Source organism: Ammospiza caudacuta, chromosome 7 (assembly GCF_027887145.1).
Source record: "Ammospiza caudacuta isolate bAmmCau1 chromosome 7, bAmmCau1.pri, whole genome shotgun sequence".
NCBI lineage: Eukaryota > Metazoa > Chordata > Aves > Passeriformes > Passerellidae > Ammospiza > Ammospiza caudacuta.
Genome location: NC_080599.1, coordinates 46,595,101 through 46,620,069, shown reverse-complemented (window position 1 = coordinate 46,620,069; position 24,969 = coordinate 46,595,101). Strand labels below are relative to the sequence as shown.

Below are 24,969 nucleotides of genomic sequence, written 5' to 3'. Positions count from 1 at the left end.
TTCCTCAGCAGCGCCAATGCCACCACTTTAAGCCATGTCCCCAAGTGCCACATCCACATGGGTTTTAAATCCCTCCAGGGATGGGGACTCCACCACTGCCCTGGGCAGCTGTGCCAGGATTAGACATTTTCCATCAAGAAATTTTCCCTGAGATTCAATCTAAACCTTCCCTGGCACAACCTGAAGCCGTTTTTCCTCCTCCTGTCCCTGTTCCCTGGGAGCAGAGCCTGTCCCCTCCTGTCAGGAGCTGTGCAGAACCACAAGGTCTCCCCGAGCCTCCTTTTCTCCAGGTGAACCCCTCAGCTGACCCAGGTGCTCCTGTCCCTGTGGCCAGCAGCAGGATGTCCCCACTGGCCTTACACACAGGCCAGTGAGCACCCCAGAGAAGCAGGAGCCCCCCAGAGCCCCAGAAGCAGAGGCACGGAAGGTCAGCGTTACAAAGCCTTGAAGAAGCTCAATTTTGTTACAGCTCTAGTTCTCAAAAGAAATGTAACACTCCAGAAATTGAAATTACCTGATACAGAGATATTTTCTCCTAAATGTCTCCCCTCAAAGAAAATAAGCTGGTACCTGTGTTGAACCTTAAAAAGAGAAGCTGGATTTTTTTCTGTCTTGGTGGTTCCTGGATTTGAATCAAACTGAAAACACCTCCTCCAGGGCAGGTAAGGTAGGCAAAGTCTCCATTGCAGTTTCTAAGTCCTCACTTTAAAAACTGGATAATGAAACCCTTCCTGGCAGCAGGAGGATCAGAAAATAAATGAGGTTCCCTGTGCAGTGCTGTGCCATGTTTTTTACCTGCAGCAAACCCAACTCCTTCCACATCCAGTGATTTCTCAGCTAAGCCCTTCTTTCAGCTTTAACCATTCCTTCCCTAAAATGCAGAGAGAGTTGCATATGAATTCCTGCCACATCTAAAAAGGCTGATTTCACAAACAAAAGAAATGTAAATAATGGACTGCTCACTTTGTGGTGTCTGTTCCACACAGTATCTCATCACTTCCCAACTCCTTTCTAGACAAGGAGCTGGGAATTTCTGCTTCACCCACATTTTGCCTGAGGCTGCATTTGCAGAGCTCAGTCAGAGCTAAAAATCACCAAGTACTTTTGGGGCCTCAACTTCTTTTAGACAGTTCTGAAAATGGAAATGATACCTGTGGTACTTGCTAAGGAAAAACCATGGAAAACTCAGAGCTCACCAGGAATCCTGCCTGAGTGTGTACATCAGAGCCCAGCTCTCATTTTGTCACTGACATTTACTTTCCCAGTGTAAGATTACAGCAGAGTAACAGCAGAGAGCAGCACTTGGGGCAGATAAAAATAACTCTGCAACACTGCTTGCTGCCCTCACACATGAGGTCACACACATTTAATGGCTATTTTAAACTCAAACACTTTTTAAGCATGCAGTGGCCAGGATCATCTTCTTTTTTTTTCACATTAAAGATATTTAGAGGAACCAGGAAAATATAATAAAATATAATACTGAATGCTTTTAGTACCTCAAAGATGGCTTTCATTGCTGTTGCAGCCCAAACTTGGTGCACTTCAGTCTTCTTATTTCAGCTGCCCTGGGAATAATTAATTGCTGTTAACAGTCAAGAGCCCAAGACAAACCTTCATTTTTCTCAAATGATGTTATTTCCTTATTGCATATGGAAAGGCAGATTTTATTTTATATAAAAGAGTATAAAACCAGGCAGAAGTTACAGAACAAGGGTAAGATAAGGATTATCAGCAAATGACCAAAAAAAGGGAAAGAAACAAATCCTTTATCAAGTGACAAAATACAATGAGCCTCATCCCTTTATACTTTCACATCAAAATCACAGGAATGTTTAGTTAGGAACCCATTCAACAAAGTTTTTTTCTCCTCAGTGAAGCAGTTCCAGCCTGTGAGGGAATTACAATCCATGGTATGAAAAATAAGGGCACATTTAGGGAAACAATCCTTTAGAAAGCACAATTATATTACAACTGGCCGCTGGAATACTGAACAGCCCTAATTTGTATTGTGCCTCAGTGTTTTCATGCCAAAACCATCAAGAAATATAAATGTATGCCAGCTTTTTGAGAAGGACAGGACTATAAATTGTCTGAAAGCTGCCCAAAGCTAATCCTGGTTGAGTGTGGCTGCTGCCAGCCCTGGCACTGGGAGGTTTAACACACAAGGGAGTGCACACAGCTGTAAATCCACTCTTCCTGCTCATTCAGGGCCATCACGTGCTGAGAGACCTGGCACAAGAGAAAGCAGAGGTGAAAGAGAACTCTCTTTACTGGAAAACTGTTACCCAATGTGCTGTGGAAGCAAAATGTTCAGCACTTGTGTCACTAAGTGATGGATATTCATCGTCTACACTGACAGATATTCAAAAATTACTCTTGAACTTCACAGCAAAATATCCATAAGGACTGAGCCTACAGTTTATTCTGAATGAAGCCTAAATTCAAATTAAAAACCACCTTACAGGATGAGGCAGTGGGTATCCAAAGTGTAGCAGCAATTTAAATAGGGCCCAGCCTTGCCTGTGTCATGGGACTGCTCTGCTTACAACAGGTTTGAATGAATCCACCCTGGAAAGTTGGGAAATATAAAATAGCTTGGATGCCTCTGCTTTTACACAAAGAAAGTATATTTTCAGAAAAAGAAAACCAGGGGGTTATTCATAAATAATTAAAAAATATCATCTGCATTTGTCATGCATCACATTCCTTCAGGACCCTCATTTGGAATTGTCACTAAAGCCTGCCCAGCTCTGCAGCAGAGTTCAGCAATATCAAATTGTCTCATGGTTAACATGATCCCCAAATCAAGTTTAACAAAAGTTAACCACCAGCAAAGCACAGTCTGCACAAGGACTGCAGTACATTTATTTCTCCTTCTGATTAGTGCATGCTTGGTCTGTTCTCACATGCATCAATACGTGGTATTAAAAATTGCTAAGTGAAAAAAAAAAATACAGCCTTAGAAAAAGAGTATTAAAATATTAGTGCATGTATAGAATGGACAAGTGAAACATGCCCATGTATGAAAAGTGGATTATTGATTTTTATATAAAATTGCATAGGAAAACAGAGATACATTAAATACACTATTAGCTTTGAAATAATAAAAAGTGCATCTGATCTGGTCAGAAGATGCCACTGTCCACATGCTCATTATCATGATAAAAGCCCTACAAAAGGAAAATATAAATGTCACCTGATTTTCTCTAAAGTTGGCTAAGCAATAAAAAGCCTTACCATCATGGATTTTGGAGCCACTTCCACAGCAAAAACTGTCAGCCCCCTGTTGTTCAGGCAGTTCTTACTCTGCTCATTGTTGACATGAATTATCACTTTATTTTCAGACTGCAGGTGAAAAAACATGAAGGAACCATTAAGACTTTCCTGGTTAAGTGTCTGTTCTTTGTGTAACAACTGCACACTCCTTGGACTTCTGTGACCTTGCTGTTTTAGGCATAGAAATGCTCAATGGATACTCTGAAGAGTAACAGATAAAATAAACAGTAAATAAACACTCCTTGAAGAGTAACAGTTTCAAATGTCCTTTAGCACCACAGTCATGGTCAAAAGCAATTTAAGATTCATTGAAACAACACAAGGACTTGTGAAGTTACAATCTGGCCTTGTTGTATCCTCCCAGCCTGTCCAGATCCCCCTGTGGAGCTTCCCCAGCATTCCCACCCAGCTTGGTGAGATCCACAAACCAAACCCAAGTGGCATAAACAAAGTGGGCAGAGATCTGAGAGCATCAAGTTGTCTCAGTGCAGCCCTGATCTCCTTCTCTGACATATCCCCAAACATAAAAATAACTCTGGAATATCCACCCTAAAGGGCGAAGTGCAAAGCCAAATCCAGAGTTCCAGGAGCCTCAGCATCCAGTCCTAATATTAGTCCCTCCAAGCCACCCCCTTTAAATGTCTGGGCATTTAAAAATACACTTCTTGCTGTGATCCTTTAAGATTTAAAGCATCTGAAGTTTAACATCTTGCTGTGCTGTGTTTATTTACTCACAGCTCCTGGTATAAAGGAAACTGATTCTCTGTGATCAATGGAAAAAGGTTTAAAATCTCACCAAACACTTCTACTTGGATTTACAGCTTTCAGCTTGAATTACTAATAAAGCAAAACTGGAGGAATAATCAGGTGAGAACTCATCCATTACACACTCCTAAAAATCACTGCTCTTTGACTTTCTTATGGACACTGAAAATGTCCAGCAGTGTAAATGCTGTGATCTTTGCTCTTGCTCTAATTGCATTTCCTGCTGTTAGTGTTTGTTTCCTCATGGATTATACTGCGCCAAAATATTGAAAAATTGGGATGTGAACACAAAAAATACTCAGTTTCTATATGGTAGTTAGAAGCGCTTTCCTCATTATAACAATCTGCCCCTTGCAAGAGCACTGCCCCAGGCTCTGCTGAAGCCACAAGGAGCACATCAGGCAGAGTTTTTTTAATCAAACAGACACCAAAACCTGATTTCAGGAACAGCAACTCTCAAATATGACCCAAGGAAGGAGGAGGAACAGTAACAGACATTAACACAGGGTACAATATGGAAGTTGCAGGCCATACCTTATTTTCAATCACAGAGGTGATCCTGCTGCCTGATCTGTAGGTGTGGATGAAGATGCTCTCAGAGCCACCCAGCCCTTTGGCCTCTCCTTTGTTAACCACAGACCTGCAGAGAGCCCTGCTGAGCTGGGAGCCCCCTGCCTCCAGGGCAATGGCTCGAATTCTGGGTTTGCACCTCTCTGCACAGATGTCAATGACAAAGGGGCAGGCCTGCAGTGAAGAACATGAGTTTTAGCATCACTCCAGCTGGAGTTTTCCCCTCAGATTTTCACCCACCACTCCCAAGTATTTTCATATTTGAACTAGGATGACCCAGGTATAAATATTTCCCTGAATATTGAATATTATAAACTGTGAGCTGTGGCAATCTTTTACACTAAATGAAAGCCCAGGACAAGTGGCCTTTTTCATGCCATTCCCAGTACACCTGACTTAGTTCAACACACCAAACCCTTCCTTGGACAGCAAAATGTCCAGGAATTGAGATGAAACCTGAATGTATTCCAGTGTCTGAAATAAACCTGTCACACTGCTGCTGTCTGTGCCACCCCACACAGATTTAACACCTCTGCAATGTTGCACTGAGCACTCAGGGAGTATCATGGATTTTACTCCTGGTGTAACAACCAGGAGTTTACATTTTCTTAGACTCACTCCCAGCACCTCAATTTCCTTCCAAAGGCTGTTGGAATCCACCAGGATTTCTCAAGTTCTGTCTCAGTGCTCCCAAAACATCAATCTGAAATTATTTGAAATCAAAGAATTAAAGAGTTAAGTGAGAGACACGAGTAAACAGCTGGAGATTTTTAGATTAATTACAGAAGCATTTGAGAGCTGAGCTGTCCTTTGGAAAGCAAAGGCTGGAGCCAGAACCCACAGCTGGAACAAGGCACTAAACACCTTCCTGAAATTCCTGACTGGAGAACTCCCCCAAAATGCTCTTTTTTTGGAGGAGGGCTCTCTCTTGTGGCTGAAATGCAGAAAAACAGCCTTGCACGGGCTCTGCCAACCACAAGTCAAAGAAAAAGGAGCGCATCCTTAAATCCCTCAGCACCATCCCAAAATTTTCACTGAGAGATAACTGGTATCTCTCACACTGACTATTTTTAGATCTTCTTATATTTTATATACTGACTATGTTGACCTGTTTAACAAAATTAAATAATATTATCAGACTGTGATCCTAAAAATCTGGGAATTTCCTGGGAATTAATGATTTAATTACCTGTATATTGAATGCTTGAATATTTCATAGGTATTTTTCTCTTCTTAAAAGAGATCCTCTTTCTTTAGAAAGAATTACTGACATCAGGAATATGAAATATGCATTTCAGAATATAAAAACAAATAAATAAATTTTAAACCTGTAAGGGCACAGAAACATCAGAGAAATAATCCCTGGTCCTGCAAAGTAAACAATGGGTGATCCAAACCCTAAAATTTTAATGAAGCATTAAAACACTGTTCTGAAAGGCAACAATAACAGAAATAGTTATGTCTGGAAACTAGGAATTCTGAGTCATGTGGGAAAAAGTTATCTTTACCCACTTCTATTGTGGTTTGGCCACAAAACTGACTTTATAAAGGAGAAAGTCCTGGTTTTTTCTAAATTTGCTGACATGTCACAGTTTACCACCCTTATCTTCCTATCACTCCCCATCAACAGAGAGCATGGATTATTTTAACAGATACAACCAAAAATCCCTTCCTCTATAACTTCATAAAATTCTGGCTTTTTCTAAAGCAAAAGAAAATTTCTTTTTTCAAAGATCCAAATGCTGTTCTCAGAATCAGGACAGGGACAGCCCTGGATGGTGGCAGTGGGTCCCTCCCTCCTGCTGTCAGTTTGTGGCAGGCACAAAGATTGCAGCAGTGAAATGTGCAGGAGTTTTGCTCTTCTCTCCTACCTCTGTCATTTCTAAGGCTCTGTTGTAGCCCAGGGACAACAAAGTGACCCAAAGGTCCCAGGGGTCCCCATCCCGGTCGTTGGCTTCCATGAGATTCAAATCCAGAAACCCTTGTCTTGTTAGCTCATTCTTCTTCATCTCAAAATTTTCTGTTTCAAAGGAATAAAAACAGCACTTAAAAATCTGTTCTGCCTGCAAACAGCTTCAAACACCTTCATCCTTCCAAAGGCAGAATCCCCCTCCTATTAATAAAGTTGAAAAATGGAACCAACTCAGAGCCTCAGATCTCCAAGGTTATTTGGGAAAGAATATCCTTCAGCAGGCATGTGCTGTTTGCAGAGCTCCCCTGTGGATCTGGGATCATGCCTACAAACACTGGATAACCCCAAAAAAGGGAGATTTCAAAACAAAAAGAATTATATTGTTTTTTTTTTTTCCTGAAAGTTTGAGCTTTGCAGAATGGGGTATTTTAGGAATGGGAAATGAAAGGCAGCTGGAGCCAGCACCTTGAAATGCTTCAGGTCCTTGATACAGAAATGATTTACTTAGTTCCTAAAAAGCAATAAAATTCCAGTAATCCTAACACCCCTCTCTGGAGAGAATATCATAGATCCACCACTCTAATATCAGTAAACACATAATTGAAATGTCCTCATGTCAGGGACTTTTAAAAATGGTTTTCTCATCTTCATAACAATGCTAAATCTTTACTATATATTATTAAAAAGGGATTACAATTTAATAAATCTATCCAAGGATACAGATGCTGTAATAAATGGCTTGAACTTTGGTGTCAGGATTGATGATATTCATGTGAACCCTTCCTCTGATTGATGGCCTGGTGAAACATTCCCAGCTTCTCCTTCCTCTCATTTATTCACACATTTCCACCCTCCTACTTGTATCACCCTGACAAAGCCATCAAGGGTGGGAAAGCACATCCAGGCACCAAACAGAGGAGAAATTCAGCCCTAGAAATGTATTTTTGTAGGAGTTTTCCATCAGTTAGGAAAAACTCTGATACCTCAGAGTGTTTTGGGAAAACATAACTAATAGGGCTTGCCAGATTTAAAATATTTTGGCCAATGTGCCACAGCCTCCAAAGGAATTATGTCAAACATGACATGGAATTATAAAAGGAGACACTGGCAACCCACAAAAACTCTGGATGCCACTTTGTAGCATCAGATCCACACTAATTAAATGTCCCTCTCCACACTTTGTGAGATAAAAAAAGCAGCACCAGCCCAATCTGCACAAAGGAGATGGATTAAACAAATACCTGTGGCAGTTTCCTTCCCCATAGGATCCAGCATTACAAACCCTGTAGGTTTTGGCAGCTACAAACAATTAGGAAGGGGAAGAACTTTCTCAGCAGAAGGTCAGTGGCACACACAGCAGAATAAAGCAAAGCAAAGGACAGGAGACTGGAAAAAAAGAAAAAGAAAGGAGGAAGAGAAAAAGATCTCCACACGTTCTTGGAATAGGTACAGAATACCCAGTCCTATCCAGCTTGGAAGTTAATTGATAGGCTTAATTAGCACAGAAATGAACTTACCCTTGCACACAGCCCAGGCCTCCTGGTCACACTTCTCCCCACTTGTCCTCAGCTCAAAGAAGTTGTACTCCTCCAGACTCAGGAGGCCATTCCCATCCAAATCAATTGTTTCAAACACATCCAACAAAGCAGCTCTGAAGGGTGAGAAAGGCCAAACTATTTCCAAAGGCTTCCACTTCCCTTTACTGTCTCATAACATTCCCAAGAACCATCCAGTCTGTTTGAGATTGTTCTGTACAAAAAGTACTTCAGGAAAATCCAGATTTAAAAAGCCACATTTTAGCTGAAAGGAGATTTTTATTCCCATGTTTAGGAATAAAACTCACCGGAATTCTTTGGTGAGAGCCAGCTCTCCATCTTCATCCCTCCACACCAGTTTGGCTTCTCCAGCAATTTGGGTTTTTCCCTTCCTCAGCCTGCAGCCAGTTGTGAAAGGGAGCAGCCAATAAACCCCAGCTCCAAGCTCCCCTCTCCAGCCAAAGATCTGCTCTTAAAGGAAAACAGAAAAGTTTTAAGAACTTGTCAAATGATGCCTTTCCTTGTTGCCAGTAATATTCATACAAAACTCATTACTTGAAAATTCACTCCTTGGAAACCCTGGGAATGCTGGGTTGTCTCCTTAAAAAAAATTGGCTGAGTGAGGCCACTTTAAAGATTAAAAAATAGTAAATCTCTTAGAATAAAAGTTAGAAAAACAGAGATGAGGACCAAGGGGAATAAATTCATGCTCTCTTATTTCTGCCACAGGAAAAGAATATTATGTACACTATGAAGTTCAAATGGCAAGGAGAAAGAAAATTCAAGGAAATTTAAACAAATTTTGCCTTGGAAATGTTGTGTTTGAAGGTGCAGAAATACAACTGAGTTTTTACAGAGTAGCTGTAAATATGGATAAATATGAGTATAAAATTATTGGATGGATTTGTTAATTAAGTTTATTCTGCTCCATAAATGTAATGTACATGTAAATGTACCCAGCAACTCAGCAATTCTGGGTACAGCTGGAATTCCTTCCAAACCCGTGGAATTGACACCTCCAGCATTAACACACTCACTAAAAAATTACAATTAAAATAGGAATGCACCAAAAATCTCTAACCTCTTTGTCCTGGAATTCAGTAAAGCTCACAAGCTGTAAATTCTCTTGGGTTTCATTTTCTTTCAGAATAAACAAAGCTGTATCCACTGACAACCAAGGACAAGGTTTTCCTAAAAAGAAAAATATCCCAAATAATAATAATAATAGCAATAATAATGATAATAATAATGGCCCCAAATTAGGTTTTCTTTGCATCTCAAAATATATATTCCCATGGTATTTATTGATCCCTGTGATGAAAAATGGGAAAAAATTCTATTCTATATTATTGGGATTTTCTTCTTGTTTAGGCCAAGCAGATAAATTGTTCCAAGCTTTGTCTTACAGATAATTAATAATTTTATCATTAAGAATTATTGATAAAATAATTCTATCATTAAGGGTGAACAATATCAAGGAATGGTTACACACCACACAAATTAATTTTAAAAATGCCAGCCCAGGTGACTTTAAAACAATTTTGAGGTTTAAAGGCTCCTGTTTTATGGGATTAAAAAGGGAATATTCTACTTGGGGAAAAACTAATTCCAGTATAGCAACTGGATGAAGCCCTGTGGTAAATCTTATAAAGAGGTGGTGGCTTGGAGAAGAAAATGAAAATATAAACTCACTCACCTTGTGCCTGGGGAATACTGAAAGGTTTGATGGTGATACAAAGTGCAGATCTCTGGGGTAAGTGCAGCCTGTACTTGTGACTGATGATTTCCCCATTCTCCTCCAGGTAGAAGCAGCCTCTGGATTGTGCACATTGCCATTCCTGGAAACCAAATACATATTAAGGGTTTTCTTCATTTTGGATGAAGATTAAAGTGCTTTCTCTGAAATGTTAATTTGATTATTGAATAAACCCTGCATAGAGCACACTATGAGATACAGTGTCAATATACTTTTTTTTTTTTAATTCCAAATAGTCCTTTTGTAAACAAATTTTGCAAAGTAACATTGCTTCACTTGTTAAAATGCTTGAGAAGCACAGAGATTACCCCAATGCTCCTATAGCTAAAAATTAAACTGGAATTGCCACCAAGATTCTGCTAATTATATTTGCAAACAGCTGACAGATGGAGCAATTTAAATACAAAATCATACACTTTGTAACTCCCTTTCTGATGTTCTTTGGAGGTCTGGAATTTTTTTAAATTAAGTTTTGCTCAAGAAGTTCTAAAAGACTTCCAAAGTAAATTGGCTGTGGAAAAGACAAAGATTAATTAAAAATTAAGTGGGATGGCCAATGCCTGGCAGGCACTGCTGTCCAAGTCCCTCCCCTCCTATAATTTCCCATAATCTTTTCATTGTGGGCACAACCTGCTGGAGAAGTTTTTAGGGATAATCTTTAAGTGCAGCTATTTCTGGGCCATGGAGGCAGAGCTCAGCCCCTGGCCAACTTTTATGGAGCAGAATAAACCTAATGAACAAACCCATCTAATGATTCTATACTCATCTTTATCCATGAAACCAGATTTGTAGTGACAGGACAGGAAAAAGGGGACCAATCATAAATAATTAGAAAAAAAGTGGTCAGAGACAAAATATTCCTGGGATTTAGTGGTGAGGGTTGAATATGCAGCAACAGCTGGGGTTGTGTCAGTCAAAAAGTGGATAATGGGAGCTGGGACTAACATAAATCAGTGACAGAATTCCAACATGGAGTTCAGCCTCTTGGACCATTTCCACTGCTATTCCTAAACTGCTTATTCCAACACTTCATGACTCCTGACTTCATCTAAAACAAAATCTTAAAAATGTGTTTTTGTCTTCAAACTTGACACATCTGAAATAATTGGTTGTTTGCTCCAAGTTTGATACCTGCCAAAACTGTTGGACAAAACCCTTATACTTTCCTTTTGGGAACTCAAATCCCATTACTGTGGTGTGGTGCTAGAAGTCCTAAATTATCAAATTCCAAACAGGTAAGACCAGGAAACTAAAAGAGGATTTTCTGTTTGGATTTTCCTCCGTTACTTCAAAGCAGAATAAAAGCTGTTAAATAAAGGCTGAAGTGGGAAATGTTTGTGTTAGAAATGTTAGGCAGCACCTGCTGCTGGTCACTGCTACTGACATTTAAATTAATATTGAAAATATCCACACAGTGATGCATAATTCCTAATTAAAAAGCAGTGATTGAGAGGAATTTTCTAAGGGTTTTTAGTTTTAGGCATTTCACCATGTTCTGACTTTCACTGTTTTCTTCTGTCAGAAATGTAAAGTTGGTGTTGCTCCTGTGGGCAATATTTTCTTCCTTATACAGGAAGACATGTGAACAGCAAAAACATACAATAAAATTCTTGGATATAAGACAAATAAAAAGAATTTTGGGAGGTGGATTCGCATTCACACCAAAAATAAAACCCTGGGTATTTATTCATTGATTCTGGCAGAGCTTGCATTGTGCAAAATGAAGTTTAAAAAAACTAACAGGTTATTAATAGGAAATTTTTAATTTATACTATATTGACTATATATAATTATACTAATATTATTAAGATATAATTTTATTAATTGGAAATATTTAATTAATAGGAAATAAAACTTTCCAGGTTTATTGATTGATTTCAGGTTTTGGATGATGCCAAACAATACTAATCAATATCATTTTTTTAGTCAGTTTTTACTAGCTTGTAGAAAGAAAAAGAATCCAATCTTGGGGAAATGTGTGCTGGTTTTATATACCCCACATCATGTTTGAACAAGGTGAGATTGCAGGTTAAATTGCATGGAGGTCCAGAGTGCACAGAACCCCTGGGAGATGATGTTTGGAAATTTTAATACAGAGCAAATGTCACTGTACAGCAATGGGGAAGATCTAAAGGACTTCAGAGTTCAATAACAAACCCAGAGTTGTTATTTGAAACAAAAATGCAGCTCCTGAGGACAATCAGTTCATTTTGCCAGCAGCAGTTTCACTCTGTGGTCAGAACCATTTTTTCCCTCTTATACAGGAGTCTCCAGGTGCTCATTTTTAATGGATCCCAGCAGTTCCCAGTTAATGTTTCCTATTTCTACAGCTATTATTTTCTGTTGAAAGAAAACTAGTAAAGGTTCAGTCAAGAAAGGGAAAACAAAGGGAAAAAGATCAATATTAACACTCTACAAATATTGACTTAGCAAAGTGACTTTGTTGTCTCTCTCCCCCAGGAATTTGTATTGAATGAGTGATTTATTTAAAAGAAAATACTGATAGAACATATTAGTCTAACTAAAAATCAATATTTTCAGGTTATAGCATCTATTTACCAAGCAATGCCCAAGAAACTAAATATGCTCACAGATTTGTTATTTATTTCCAATTACCTTTCATGCAAAGGTTTATGATACACAATCTTTCAGACTACTTAAGCATTTAAAGTTCTCACCAACCTAATAAATTATTCAATTTTAAATTTCTCAAGAAGTCATTAACCGTTTTCTCCAACAGTGGTTTCATTTATAAAAAACACATTTTGTTCTATTAAACCTTCACACCTGAAAAATTATTTCCAATAACTTGTTGTCAGCAAAACCAACAGTATATAAAAATGTTAATAATAATACATATCAAGAAAGCTCTCAGTAGTTTATAGCTGCCCTTGACAAACTGTTAATAAAACATAAGCCACCATTTTTCTCTGATTTTTAGCTTCTTTAAAATGCAATAACACAGGTGCCTAGAGGAAAACACCATCATTCCAGTGTGATACCTTCATTGTGTCAGGCTCAATAATTAGCTTTGTGTTCCTGCTGCTGCTGGCAGCCACAGTGACGGTGGTGGAGCTGGAAGCTTTGCTGCTTTGAGCTGATAAAGGTCTTGAAGGAGCTCTGCTGTCACCTAGAAACAGAGAGATTTAATTACAGTTGCATTATTTCAACCCTCTCCTAGTGCTGTTTATCACAAACCTTGCATTTAGAAGCACAAAGAAAACTGGATTACAAGAGCTCCATCAGAAAACTTGCCCTCATCACTTGTGTAATTTTTGCACCCCTTTGATTTGAAGCAGCACAAACTACACCCCAAAATTTCATACTTGGTGCCTCTGCAGCCCATTCCTGTGGAGCTTCTCCAGTTTGGGAAGGTTCTGAAGTATTTCAAGGACATTAAACTGTCCACAACTTATTAATTGTGCTTGAAAACAACCTCAATAATTGAAACAAACACGCAGCTTACTGAGAAATGTTTAGGGTTTAATCCTTGTCTAGGAGGGAAATAATTTGCCTATATTGCAACACCTGAGCATTTATTTTCTCTCTTCCCTCTGGACTGTGTCACATGAAAATCAACAGAATCCACCCTTAGGGATTTGTGAGTTTCACAGATGCAGCCATTTGAATATATTTTACTGACACATTGATGTGATTGCCACAGTAGAAATTATTTTCATCAATAAAATATTCAGTAAACTGAGAAAAGCTAAACAACAACTTAACTGCTCACTGAGCCAGAGCTTCATCTCCAACAGAAAGAAAATATAAAATATCAAATATAAATACCTTGAGGCAGTTTGTGACCAGGTTTCCTGCAGACCCTGGGGGATGGCTTTGACACTGGCAGTGTGATCCCCTCGGGGACAGTTTCAGTTTGGTTCCCAAGGTGCTGCTGCCTCAGCCGAGGGTCGGTTTCCAGCCTGGCCCTGGCAGCCTTGCAGCACTGCTCCCTGGTGCTCAGGTACAGCTCACAGAACTGCAGAGAGTAAAGGAATATTTCACTCACCAAGCTGCACTTCTCAAAAGGTTTTAAGGAGTAAAATGTAGCATTAGCAAGGAAAGCACAGCTCAGCAGATGGAATGCATTTCCTCTTCAAGCCCAACATAATTTTAATTTTCATTATCAGAACAACCACTCAGGTATCACAGTAAAATGCAGCTATGCTTCAGGAAGGTTCAAATATTGAACAAAAATTAAGTGTGGCTGTCAACTCTTCCTTTCTAGATATTGGAAGACTGATTTTTTGTGGGATCTCAGCACCTCAGGATGGAGGTGCAGAGAGGCCGAGACCACCCTTGGGGGGCTCGGGAGTCCTGGAATGTTGCCAGAAGTGTCTGGTGGCTGGACTTTGATCCTACACAGGAGACGAGACCTGTATGAGGACTGGGAGGAATTCACTGGGTGAATGGTGAAGGGATAAGTTAGTTAAAGTGTAAAACACAGGGTTTAGGATTTTGGTACAGGGGGGTCTAAAGAAGTAAGATGGAGGAATTGGGGCGTGTCCTGTCCTTCTTCTTCTTGGCCTCCATCTTCTGTGGTGGTGGTGGCACTTGGGGATTGGTTACTACTAAAAGTGCACCGGTTAATAAGGGTAGAAGGTATTGGGGAGAAATGATAAATATTGTACACGTAACTTCGGGTATAAAGATAAGTGACCGCCCGGGGGCTCGCAGTGTGCCCAGGGCTGACTTGCTGTGCAGACCTCTGTCGGGCTGAAAGAAAATCTTTTAGATAAACAATTAATAAACACCGAGACAAGACCAGAAGTCTCTCCTCGTCCTTTGAAGCGCCGGCTCTTCAAGGCCATCCCTGGGCCTTTCCAGAACACCTAAACAGCCTAAACAGCACAGAAAACCTTACAAGTGGCGTCCCCGAGCTATTCCGGTCGTAAATCAGCCGGGAGAAAAATGAAATCTACAATTTTTAACACAGGATTCTTACCAGCTTTCCTCCTATGAAACCATATCTATGTACCAATCTTTGTGGGCTGTTTATTCAGTCCAAAATTTAGAAATCCTGAGGTGAGGGCATCACTAATGCTCATACTATCAATTACACAGAACAAATATCACTCCTGGCCATACCTTGTTGTAGTCAAGTTTGCCGTTGCAGTTGAAATCAGCTTGTTTAGTGATGCTGGTCACTTCCTCCCAGGTCATTCTGTCACCTCTCTGCAAGGAAAAACCAGCTCAGTTTGGGTTCCTAATCAAGATCTTGTTCACCTACAGCACAAATTCCATAAACAAAGGAAAAGCCTTTTTATATTCTTTCAGAGAATCTTATCTTGCAATAGACTTCAACAGATTTGGATTTGAATCATGAAAACAGAGGTCAAAATCATGAAAAATGTTGTCTTTACAATGCTACTAAATATCAAAGAGATCAACTGTAGCAGTTTATGGAATTCTGTGGTGTCTTCTGGAAACCCACCATTAAAATCTTCCATAAAATGGGGAATCCCAGCTCCCAGTACCATCTAATTTCCAAAATCTCTACTAATTAAAGATGGATAATTAGTATTCTAGTGATACTTACTGTTGTAAGAATTTTACAAAGTTCATCATGTGAAATATATCCAGCTTTATCTGTGTCTATTTTACCAAATGCTTCGAGCAGTTCATTTCTTGTAGCTGGCTTTTCTTTCTTTAATATAGCACAAAAATCATCAAAATTCAGTGAAGATGTTTGTGAAGTCCAGTATTTGTTAATGGTCTTCTGGGAAGGATTTCTTCCAGCCTGCTGAAGTACTGAACAATAAAACACAATATTACATATATATCCCAGCTGTTAGAAAAGGAGTTTTCTCCAAACATCCTTGAGTCACTTTCCATGTTCGGAATTTTTTAAAGCCAAACTACTCCAAGAGAAAAGTGGGTCTGTAGGACAGTTTTGATTATGATCTTAATTAAAGTATCAAAATGTCTATGAACTCAAAGACAGTCTCAAGTGTAAAATTCAGCCTATATCCAGTGTCTCAATATCATTAATATATTATTTTTAAGTCTGCACATTATAGATCCTATTTATACTAAGACCAAAATCATCTCTGCACTTTCTTTGCCAAGAACTGAAATCTGGAGTAGAATTTATCTGAGACAATATTTTCTGCCATGCCTGTACATTTGAACCTATCAATTCAAATTATACACGAATTTTAAGGGAAAAATGATACCACCAGTGCCATGGGTGTTACACCTGGCATTCTCCAAAACGAATTTGCTGGATCTATTTGCCTCTTCCAGGTCTTTACTGAAAACATCCTTTCAGTTTTCAGTGTATTACATTTAATGGAAATTAAATTCAGATGCACAGCCTATCTGAAATGAGAGGGATGCTTTTGTACCTTCCCAAATAATCTTTAAGGGAAGCACAGGAGATCCTCCATTTGATTGTGAGCCAGCTGAGCAGTGCCCAAGGCTGTGCTGGGAGCTGCTGAGGAACATCTGTGAAATGAGGTGGTGGCATGGTGACAATGCTCAGTGGGACCTGTGTCACCAGCAAACCAAACAAACAAACCAACAAACAAACAACCAAGCAGGCACCTCTGCTGTTAATGCCTGCCTCAGTGCCAAGCACTAAATAAGGATTTGTGCCCTGCCACCTCTGCTGGAGGAGCCAGAGCAGAGCAGGGCTCACATCTTTATCTGAGCCATGCCTGGAGCAATGGGTTGGGATTTCAGTGTCAAGGGCACAGGGAAGGAAGGGCAGTGACCCTGGGGGTTTGTTCCCATGGATGGGAGAGCTCCCTGGAATGGCAGTGCAGCACATTATTATTATATTTGACAGATCTCCTTCAAATGTACAATCCTTATTTTTTTTATCTCCAGGGACATCAGCACTTGCCATTCCCTCCATGGCTCCCATTTTGCATTTGTGAGAGCTCCACCAGACTGCACCTTTTATTTATATTTCTTTATGGTCTGATTCTGCTAAATCACTCCAGTAATATTACAACAGACAGGAAATTAAGCTACTCTTTGGAGACCAGCAAAACTCCTACAAATAAAATTTCCCAATCTCTCAGTGAGCACTTTAGTTTGGAATATCAGCCAAACTTCATGAAGCAAGAGGGGTTTAAACATTGGCACCACTCGTTTGAGAAATGCCAAAATTGACTTAAGATTAAATAAAAGTCTTTAACTCTCAATGCTTACAAATTCTAAAATAAATTCTTAAACATCTCTGGAAGGATTGAGAGTCTAAACAATTAACTGCCCTCTCTAAGCTGACCTTGAAAGCAAAATGCCCAAACCCTTGCTGTGTAGCCAAGTGGCATATGGATAAGCTGGGAGCCAAAGCATTTATTAGAGAGATGACATTTGCTCACACCACCCCTCTGTTAAAATTATCCCAAACTATCATTAGGATGCCATAAAGGCCCTTTTATTGCAGCTGGGAAAGCCTGCAGAGCACCAAGTCACAAGCTGTAGGAATACGCTTGGTAATGGGTGGAATTTCATGTTCTGCTGTAGGGAAAGAGGCTGCAATCAGTGCACTCAGTTTCTACAGTAGTGGTTGAAAAACCTTTTTGAAAAAGAACAAAAATGCTCTTTAAAAAAAAAAATCATCACCCAAACAGAGCACACAATCCTACAACTCCAAGAAACTGCAAAGTTGGAATTGTATTTGCTTGAGGAATTTTATCTGCCATAGTGAAACCTCCCTCAAAACTGAGGTTATTTATTACTCAGTCTTACCTTACTCTTTCCTTATCTTACCTGGTCACTAAGTTACATTATTAAGAATTTATTATTAAGAAACTTCCATTTTTCAGGTAAATTTTTTTCATTTCCCTTTGAAATTCCTGAAGTTTTCAAACCAAAGCCCCACAGCTTTCATTTCCTACCAACAGCCTTATTTAGTGCAGCTGAAGCAGTCAGAGATTTGTTTTTCTGTTGTACAGCTGGCAGCACCACCACCACTTCCACACAAATATAGTCTGGACAAAAAAATGAGAATTTTAGATTCCAATCTATGAAAGTAATCCAGTAACTCAGGAGGAGTTGAGATAAGGAGTAAGAAGGAGTAAGGTGTTCTTATGGAACACCAGTTGTGGTGGTTTTCTGTGCCAGACATCCTAAACTGAGCTGAGACCTTTCCTACTGGTGATTTAGAAATAAAATCTATAATTTAAAACCTACAATAAAATGCCTCTGTTTGGCATTCCCACTTCCAGCAGGCATCCAAAACTACTCTCAAATCCTTAAGCAAGTTTCTGAGTTTATGCACAGGGATAGCCCCACTGCAATCATCCCATGCAAGAGTTAGAGGGGAAAAGACTCAATCATTACCTAAACTGAGCTGCTCTTTTGATTTAATATTTTCCAAGCTGCTTTTTAAGACAGCCAGATAAGCTGCTCTGCAGTCCATGTAAAAAATGGCTTCTTCTGCATGCTGGGACTTCTTCCCTTGGGAATTTCCTGAGTGTGCGGCTCTCTGATTCCCAGGAGTGCTGGCCATCCTGTGAGGGATGAAATTCCAGTTAGAATTTGTAATTGTCCTAAAAATGCCTCTGTTTGTCCTCTGAAACACAGACTACCCCATTACCCAAACATCCAGGTCATATCCTTTCTTTTCTCTAGATCTGGGATGGGAATTTTTATCTACACTTGTAGGGAAGCACCATGAGAGCCACAAGCAGAAAGAGTTTGAGCTCTACTTATTATTCACAGTTTATTCTTCATTGGCAATAAAAAGTTGAATTTAACTATACTTTATATAGGTGCAGATATTTGATATTAATCACTGTATTTTATATAGGTGCAGATATTTGATATTATAATATTGAATATTATAGTATTATATAAATATTATGTAGTCTTGATTTTTGAAAGCACAAAACCACGTTTTCATGTTATCTGTGAAACAAGGCTTTGCCATCCATGTTTTCTCTTTTTACTCTTATAACTCAACAAAACATATGGATAATAATAATATTGGTCAAAATTGGAGACTTTAATCTCAAAAAATGCCAGGTTAAGCCCAGAATTCTATTTCTTAGAGTTACCTAAATATAAATAATAGAAATAAATGTGCATAAAACTTTGAGCAACACAGGCTGTTTATACCCAAGGCCCACACAGTTATACATGAATGGAAAAAAACCAAAACCATATTTTTTTTCTCAAGTATTAAAACAATTCAATGCTGTTTGCTCAACAATGGTCAGCAAACACTGACAGCAGCTTTCTGCTTCCACCAGGGGTGATAAAGGTTTTTAGAAGGCCATCACAGAGGGACACTAAATCCTGTTGTGCTGTTGCTTTAACAGCTTCTTGTATTATTTTACCCAATGTTGACTTCAGGAAATATATTCCAGGATAATAAATAGAATATCTCAAGTTCAGCAACAAGACAACACCATCCCAGGGTCCCCTTCAGGACTCATTGGATTTTTACTCAGGAGGCCTCAATCACTGGCACCTTGTTGAGTTATACAGATCTTTTCCACTTGGGAAAGGCAGATAATAATTGCTTATCAAGGATAAAGTACCCAATTTGTAACTCCCTGACACTTTAATATTGCACAGGCACCAGAAGGACCCCACGGGGACCCCCTGGCACAGCCTGGCTCCTGCACACGGGTGTCACTATAATGACGCACCAGTGTTACACACACAGAATGGAACTGGGGGGAAAGGCAAGGAGGAGAAGAAGAAATGTTAATTTTCCAGCAACCAGTTTTTAGAAAACGTGAACTCTTGTTTGTAGTCCTTGGACTTCCCATTACTGGGATATTTGTTATGTGGCCAGGAAGTGATGCCAATCCATCGCTGGGAAATCCAGGGAGCAATGGCTCAGTGACAGCACTGCCAGCAGCCCCATGTCTGGGACATTTGTACTGGGTAAATGGCACTTCAGAAAAATAGACAGAGGGGAACAATCCAGCCCAGGCTTCCAAACAGGGAGAGAGTAGGTTTAGATTAGAGACTGGGAAGAAACTTCTCGCTGGAAGCTGTGGCTGCCCCTGGATGCCTGGAAGTGTCCAAGGCCAGGCTGGGTGGATGTTTCAGCACCCTGGGATAGTGGAAGGAGTCCTCGCCCATGGGTGGAACTGGATGAGTTTTAAGGCCCTTCCAACCCAAACCAGTGCAGTATTCTCAGCCCAGAGCACTGTGCCCCATGTCCAATTCTTCCTTGGACACCTGCAGGGATGGGGACTCCAGCCCTCCCTGGGCAGCCCCTTCCGATGTCCAATGACCCTTTCTGGGAAGAAATTCCTCCTGTTGGGCAAAGTCAGAGCCTCCGTGGCATCCCTGACCTTCACTCACAGGCTCACCCACACAGAACCCACATTGGCACGGGGAAGCTCTGCCCTGCTCCGGCCCCGTCCACCTGAAACGAGGAAACTTTTCCCGCATGGATCTCATCACCTCCCTCCCTAGTGGGCACAGGGGGCTTCAAGGTCTACATTTGCCAGCCATCGTAAAAAAAAAAAAATAAAAAAATTAAGATTACAATCTCCTTCCCCCAGCCCTGAAGGGAACCAGCCCTCCCTCACAACCTCAGCCCCGCTCAGCGATCCCTGACGGACTCCTGAGGCGCGTTCGGCCGCCCCGAACCCGCCGCCCGAACATCCCCGGCCCGGCTCCTACCGCGCACAGCGGGACCCGGCGAGCCCACACGGACAGCGCTCTCGGTGTCGGTCCCGGGGCTCTCGGCCTCGGCCCCGCAGCCCTGCCGGGCTCCTCGGCCCCGCCCCGGCCCGCCCTGCTCTCGGCGCCGTTTCCAGCCGGCGGCGTTTGGCGGGCACACGGCGGGAACTGCGAAGGGGAGGCGGCGGGAACGGCTGCGGGATGTCGTAGGTGTCTGGGGAGCGGGGCAGCGCTGCTCTCCCTCCCCTTCCTCTGTTCTCTCCTCTCCCCCCGTCCCCTCACGGCAGCGGATCGGTTCCCGCGGGCTCCGTGAGGGGAGCGCTTCTCCCGGCGCGCCGCGGCTCCCGAGCGCGTTCCGTGAGGGGAGAAGCGCCCTCAGAGCGGGCCCGGGAGGGAGGAGCGGCTGGCGAGAGGCGGGATTTGTTTCCCAATGGAAACAGACCGGGAAGGGCTGGCGGCGGTGGCTCCTGGAGCGGGATTTGTTTCCCAATGGAAACAGACCGGGAAGGGCTGGCGGCGGTGGCTGCTGGAGCGACTGGCGAGGGGCGGGATTTGTTTCCCAATGGAAACTGACCGGGAAGTGCTGGCGGCGGTGGCTCCGGGGGAAGCGCTGCGGGCGGGGCCGGCCGGGCGGCGCTGCCGCTGTGGGGGATCCTTTCTGGATTTCGCATTTCTGAGGGGTCGTGGGCGGCTCTGCTCACAGGTACCCAGCGAGGAGAAATGGCCGCAAACTAAAACACAAAGGCTTTCACCTCAACATCAGGAACAACAGCTGTGCGCTGAGGGTGGCAGAGCTCTGGAGCAGCTGCCCAGGGAGGCTGTGGAGTCTCCATCTCTGGAGAAGCCTGGGTGATCCTGCCTTGGCAAGGGGTTTGGACTGGATGAGCTCCAGAGATCCCTTCCAGTCCCAATTATTCTGATTCTATATCTCTACATAGAATGGATAACACCCGTGGGGCTCTGTGGGAGAGGGGGAAGAAGAAGGATCACAAGATGGTTCAGTTTGGAAAGGACCCACAGTGGGTCATGCCTTGCCCATGGCACAGGCTGGCATCCAGGCAGGTCTGGAATATCTCCAGTGAGGGAGACTCCACATCTCTGAACAATCTGTTCCTGCTGTCATTATAGTGCAAAAGCTCCATTACATTACATTGCAAGAGTTCCATATTGCTAGAGTTTCATACCTCCTTGATGTTTCTTGTAGGCACCTCCTCTATGCATTGAGTCTTCCTTGTCCTTGCAGCAGCCAACTAACTCCAGTTCCCACCACCCCACTCTTTTATAACACTCTTCTTATTGGCTACAGGTATGGCCTGGTAACATGAGGCCTGCTCCTAATCCTTAATAATTGGCTCAGCTGCAACTCTTTAGGGGGTAAGATTACATTCTATACTACCTTTATTTACTTATATTCTATCCCCCCTACATGTTCCAGTGCTCAGTCACTGCACAGGAAAGAATTTCTTCCTCACATCCAGGTGGAACTCATTTTCTGCCTACTGCATCTTGTCCCATTGCTGGGCAAAGCCTGGTCCATCTTCTGACCCCTCCCTTGGCCACCACTAAAGGGATTGGCAAAAAAAAGCAGGTTTTGGTATGAATTTGTGAAAGTGTGGCTTCAACAGAGTTTGATGGCAAGGTTCACTCTATTGCTTCCTACACAGATGGAGCATACACAGGAAAATGGGATTAGAATCAATTCAGAATGATTTACATGGAGACCAGGAATACAAAAGGGTCACGGAGACAAGGATACGGATACAAAAGATACAGGTGCAAAAGAGTTTAGCAGCACTTAATCACTGACTGATTTAATATTTATAAAGTGATTCAACAGGATTTACTACAATTACAGCAGTGACTGAATTATAGATTCACACACACTCAGGTGCAGAGAGGTGGGAAGGAATTGCAGGCCTGTGGAGATCAGGGCATGACACCCCCATGTCCATTTCCCATCAGGCTGTATCTCTTCATTTTGTCTCCAGTGGGAATAAATCCTGCTCATTTTTCTCCTATATTTTGCAATTTATCAAGCAGTAAGTCATTAATCAAGTCATGTAAGTCTGGTGCTGCTCTTGTGTGTCTGTGCTCATTGTGAGCTTCTGGAGATGAATAAAGAAAGTTCTTTAACCTGATAAATATTAGGCACAAAATAATCACTGCAGGTTGTACAGCTGGCTGTAAACACGTGCCATCATACTCTGCATGATTAACAAAATAAATTAAGCCTTGTTAGGCTAATTCAGGGGTAGGAAACTCATGTTGAATACTCTCACCACAAGTGCCCCATCTTTTTGTCTCCTTTTCTTGTTCCACTCTGACATTGGTTCTGCACCACAGGCAAAGTGAGCTATATAAAAAAAAAAAAAAAAAATAAACCAAACTAAAAGTGGTGCTCTTCATGTTTTTTCCTAAAATACTTGAGGAATTCTGTCTGCATGTATTGTTTTCTCCCCCGCATTCTTCTTCTGGAAGATCTGAGAGAGGACAGTTCAACCAACAGGGTTTTCATGTGAGGAACTGGTATGAATTTAGTCTCAGGGGTCTGTGTGTGGAGTTGGAACAGAATTTTTAAATTATTTTGCTTTAACTTCTCACATTATGGCATTGAAAAGACAATCAGTGAAAACAAGCCCCCAAGCAAGGCGGGCTGTTGGGTGGCACAAGGTAAGGTTGATCTCCTAAAGCTAAAATCCTATTTTCCAATACAACATTGCAGCTCTTTCCAGCGTTGAAGGGCTTGGAATGAGGCTCCCTCTCAGCCCCCAGAGTTCAGGGTGCCTGCAGAGAGAAATCTGGGCTGTGTGCTGCTCTGTGGCTGTACACAATATTTGACAGACTTCAAAGAACAAGGCTTTCATCAGTGCACAGCTTTCCCCCAAGAAATGTTCTCAGTGTTTATAACTTAGTGGGATTTTCATGTAGTTTCTCATTTATTTCATCCCACAGCTGTGATCCTGCTCCTGATTTCATTTGGCTTTCAGCTCCTTTTGACACCTGCCATAAAAACTTCCATCAGAACATGCCTTGGTGGAACATGCAAATGCATTGGCCCCCAGAGCATCCCCGCAGTGTGGGTGCATTAATAAATGGAATATTTCTCTGCTGCCACGAGCTGGAAGCTGTAATGGAGTCGGGATTCCTTGAGCTATATGGGCTTCTCTTTAAAAAAGAAATACATTGTAAAGAATTCCATCAAACTGTTGCAGCTTTGGCTGCCCTTTGGCCAGGATTTCAGAGGCCTTTTTAATTTAAATGTTACCTGTTTACTTGGCTTTTTAAAGACGGGATATTTCTTTTCCCCTTTTTTGTAATAGAGATAGCTGTAAAACAGTTTTCATATAAGACCCTTGCCTGAGTTACAGATCAAAGATGTGTTTCCATTCTATTTTCCCAATCCTTTAATTTACAGTTTTGGAATAGCAGCATAAATTTGAAAAGGATATGTTTGGAATGAGGTCATCTAAATTCCTTACAAGGCAAAACATTCTTTTTCCAAGATGAAAACTGAACTAAGTTCTTGAAATATGATGTATATTCCAAACCTTGTTTAATTCAGTATAATATATATGTTTCTTGGGGACTGTTCTTACAAAGATTTTTTTTTTTCTCATCGTTTTACATCACGCTGTAAACTATTGTTAAGATTTAGGAACGTGCTTAAAAAGTTTCAGTTGTCTCTGGGAAAAATAGTCTTAATTTATGTTGACCTTTCTTTCCTTGGAGCATTTCGCCTGCATTCAATAAAATTTTGATGACTGCTCTTTAGCAGACAGCTGTACCATATAAAGTATTATAAATATTCAGCTTTCCTCTTCCAGTGTTGCCATTAACAGCTGGGCATCCAGTTCAGAGGAGCAGATTTTGCAGAGAGAGCTTGGCATGTTCCTGAATCAGGAGAGGGAAGAAGGGAAGCAAACACTTTCTTATGGTTTGGGGACCTGTAAAGGCAGAGAGCATCTGTTCCCCTGTTAAGTCATAGCCTGCTGGCACTGAATCATGTTAAGAGCTAAAATGATGGGGAAAAACTCCTTTTTTCACCTTGCCTGTACCTGTGTCTTAAATGTCTTAAACATTATTTCGACTGCTGGCAAAATAATTCCAAGCCTTGCTCAGAAGGTATGTAAATGGAAATGCTTTTGGAGGGAGGTTTGTTGTTTATAGCCTTGGAGAAAAGATAAATACTCAGCATGATTTCACTTCAGTGCCTGGATTTTATCTCTGGTATAAAATGGAGAATCAGATTTTCTTAGGCAAACACTTAATCCTCCTAAACAAGCAACATTCAGGGAATGGATTTGCTTTGGATGCCATCAGTAAATGTGAAACCAAAAAAGGAAACTGTCTTTAGCATTATCAATTACAGACCTTGCTAACAGAAATCTTTGTGTCTACGTGACCATAAAACCTGTCCTTGTTTTTCTCCTGCAGGGTTAAGAGAGCATTAAATTTGGACACTGTTAAAAAAGATAATGTAAGTATTTTTTGGTGTGTGGAGCCATCTGGGCTGTATAAATATATATGTACATATATCTGTGTGCAGAAATAAA

At 41.2% G+C, this 24,969-nt stretch overlaps 2 protein-coding genes across 4 annotated transcripts in view; one reads left to right on the top strand and one right to left on the bottom strand.

Annotated features, from left to right (window-relative positions):
* Positions 1-1,505: 1,505 nt before the first annotated feature.
* Positions 1,506-21,653, bottom strand: EFCAB7 (EF-hand calcium binding domain 7). Of its 2 annotated transcripts, none has more exons than XM_058809015.1 (14): positions 21,601-21,653; positions 18,113-18,282; positions 15,357-15,568; positions 14,906-14,992; positions 13,607-13,796; positions 12,820-12,947; positions 9,758-9,899; positions 9,143-9,252; positions 8,370-8,527; positions 8,044-8,177; positions 6,486-6,634; positions 4,579-4,788; positions 3,241-3,348; positions 1,506-2,232 (listed from the first exon to the last, which is right to left on the bottom strand). In XM_058809015.1, the coding sequence occupies exons 2-14, from the start codon at positions 18,279-18,281 to the stop codon at positions 2,158-2,160; spliced, it is 1,872 nt and encodes a 623-aa protein (XP_058664998.1). In that variant the 5' UTR covers position 18,282; positions 21,601-21,653; the 3' UTR covers positions 1,506-2,157. The 2 variants fall into 2 exon arrangements, with proteins under 2 accessions (XP_058664998.1, XP_058664997.1); XM_058809014.1 differs by lacking the exon at positions 21,601-21,653 and adding an exon at positions 20,417-20,719.
* ITGB3BP (integrin subunit beta 3 binding protein) overlaps positions 20,574-24,969 on the top strand; it is an 18,296-nt gene continuing 13,900 nt past the window's right edge. The window contains exons 1-2 of one of the 2 annotated variants that reach the window (XM_058808322.1): positions 20,574-20,622; positions 24,851-24,893. In XM_058808322.1, the coding sequence (XP_058664305.1) occupies positions 20,618-20,622; positions 24,851-24,893 (48 nt within the window). In that variant the 5' untranslated portion in view covers positions 20,574-20,617. The remainder of the gene's footprint in view (positions 20,623-24,850; positions 24,894-24,969) is intronic. The other variant, XM_058808323.1, reaches the window with a different exon arrangement.

Excerpts from the sequence above, each read along its gene's own strand:
- EFCAB7 (XM_058809015.1), bottom strand. The coding sequence starts at position 18,281 with ATGGCCAGCACTCCTGGGAATCAGAGAGCCGCACACTCAGGAAATTCC. Across the intron at positions 9,253-9,757 it reads CAGTATTCCCCAGGCACAAG|GAAAACCTTGTCCTTGGTTG; the intron begins GTGAGTGAGTTT and ends TTTTCTTTTTAG. Across the intron at positions 8,178-8,369 it reads GCTCTCACCAAAGAATTCCG|AGCTGCTTTGTTGGATGTGT; the intron begins GTGAGTTTTATT and ends CTCACCCTTCAG.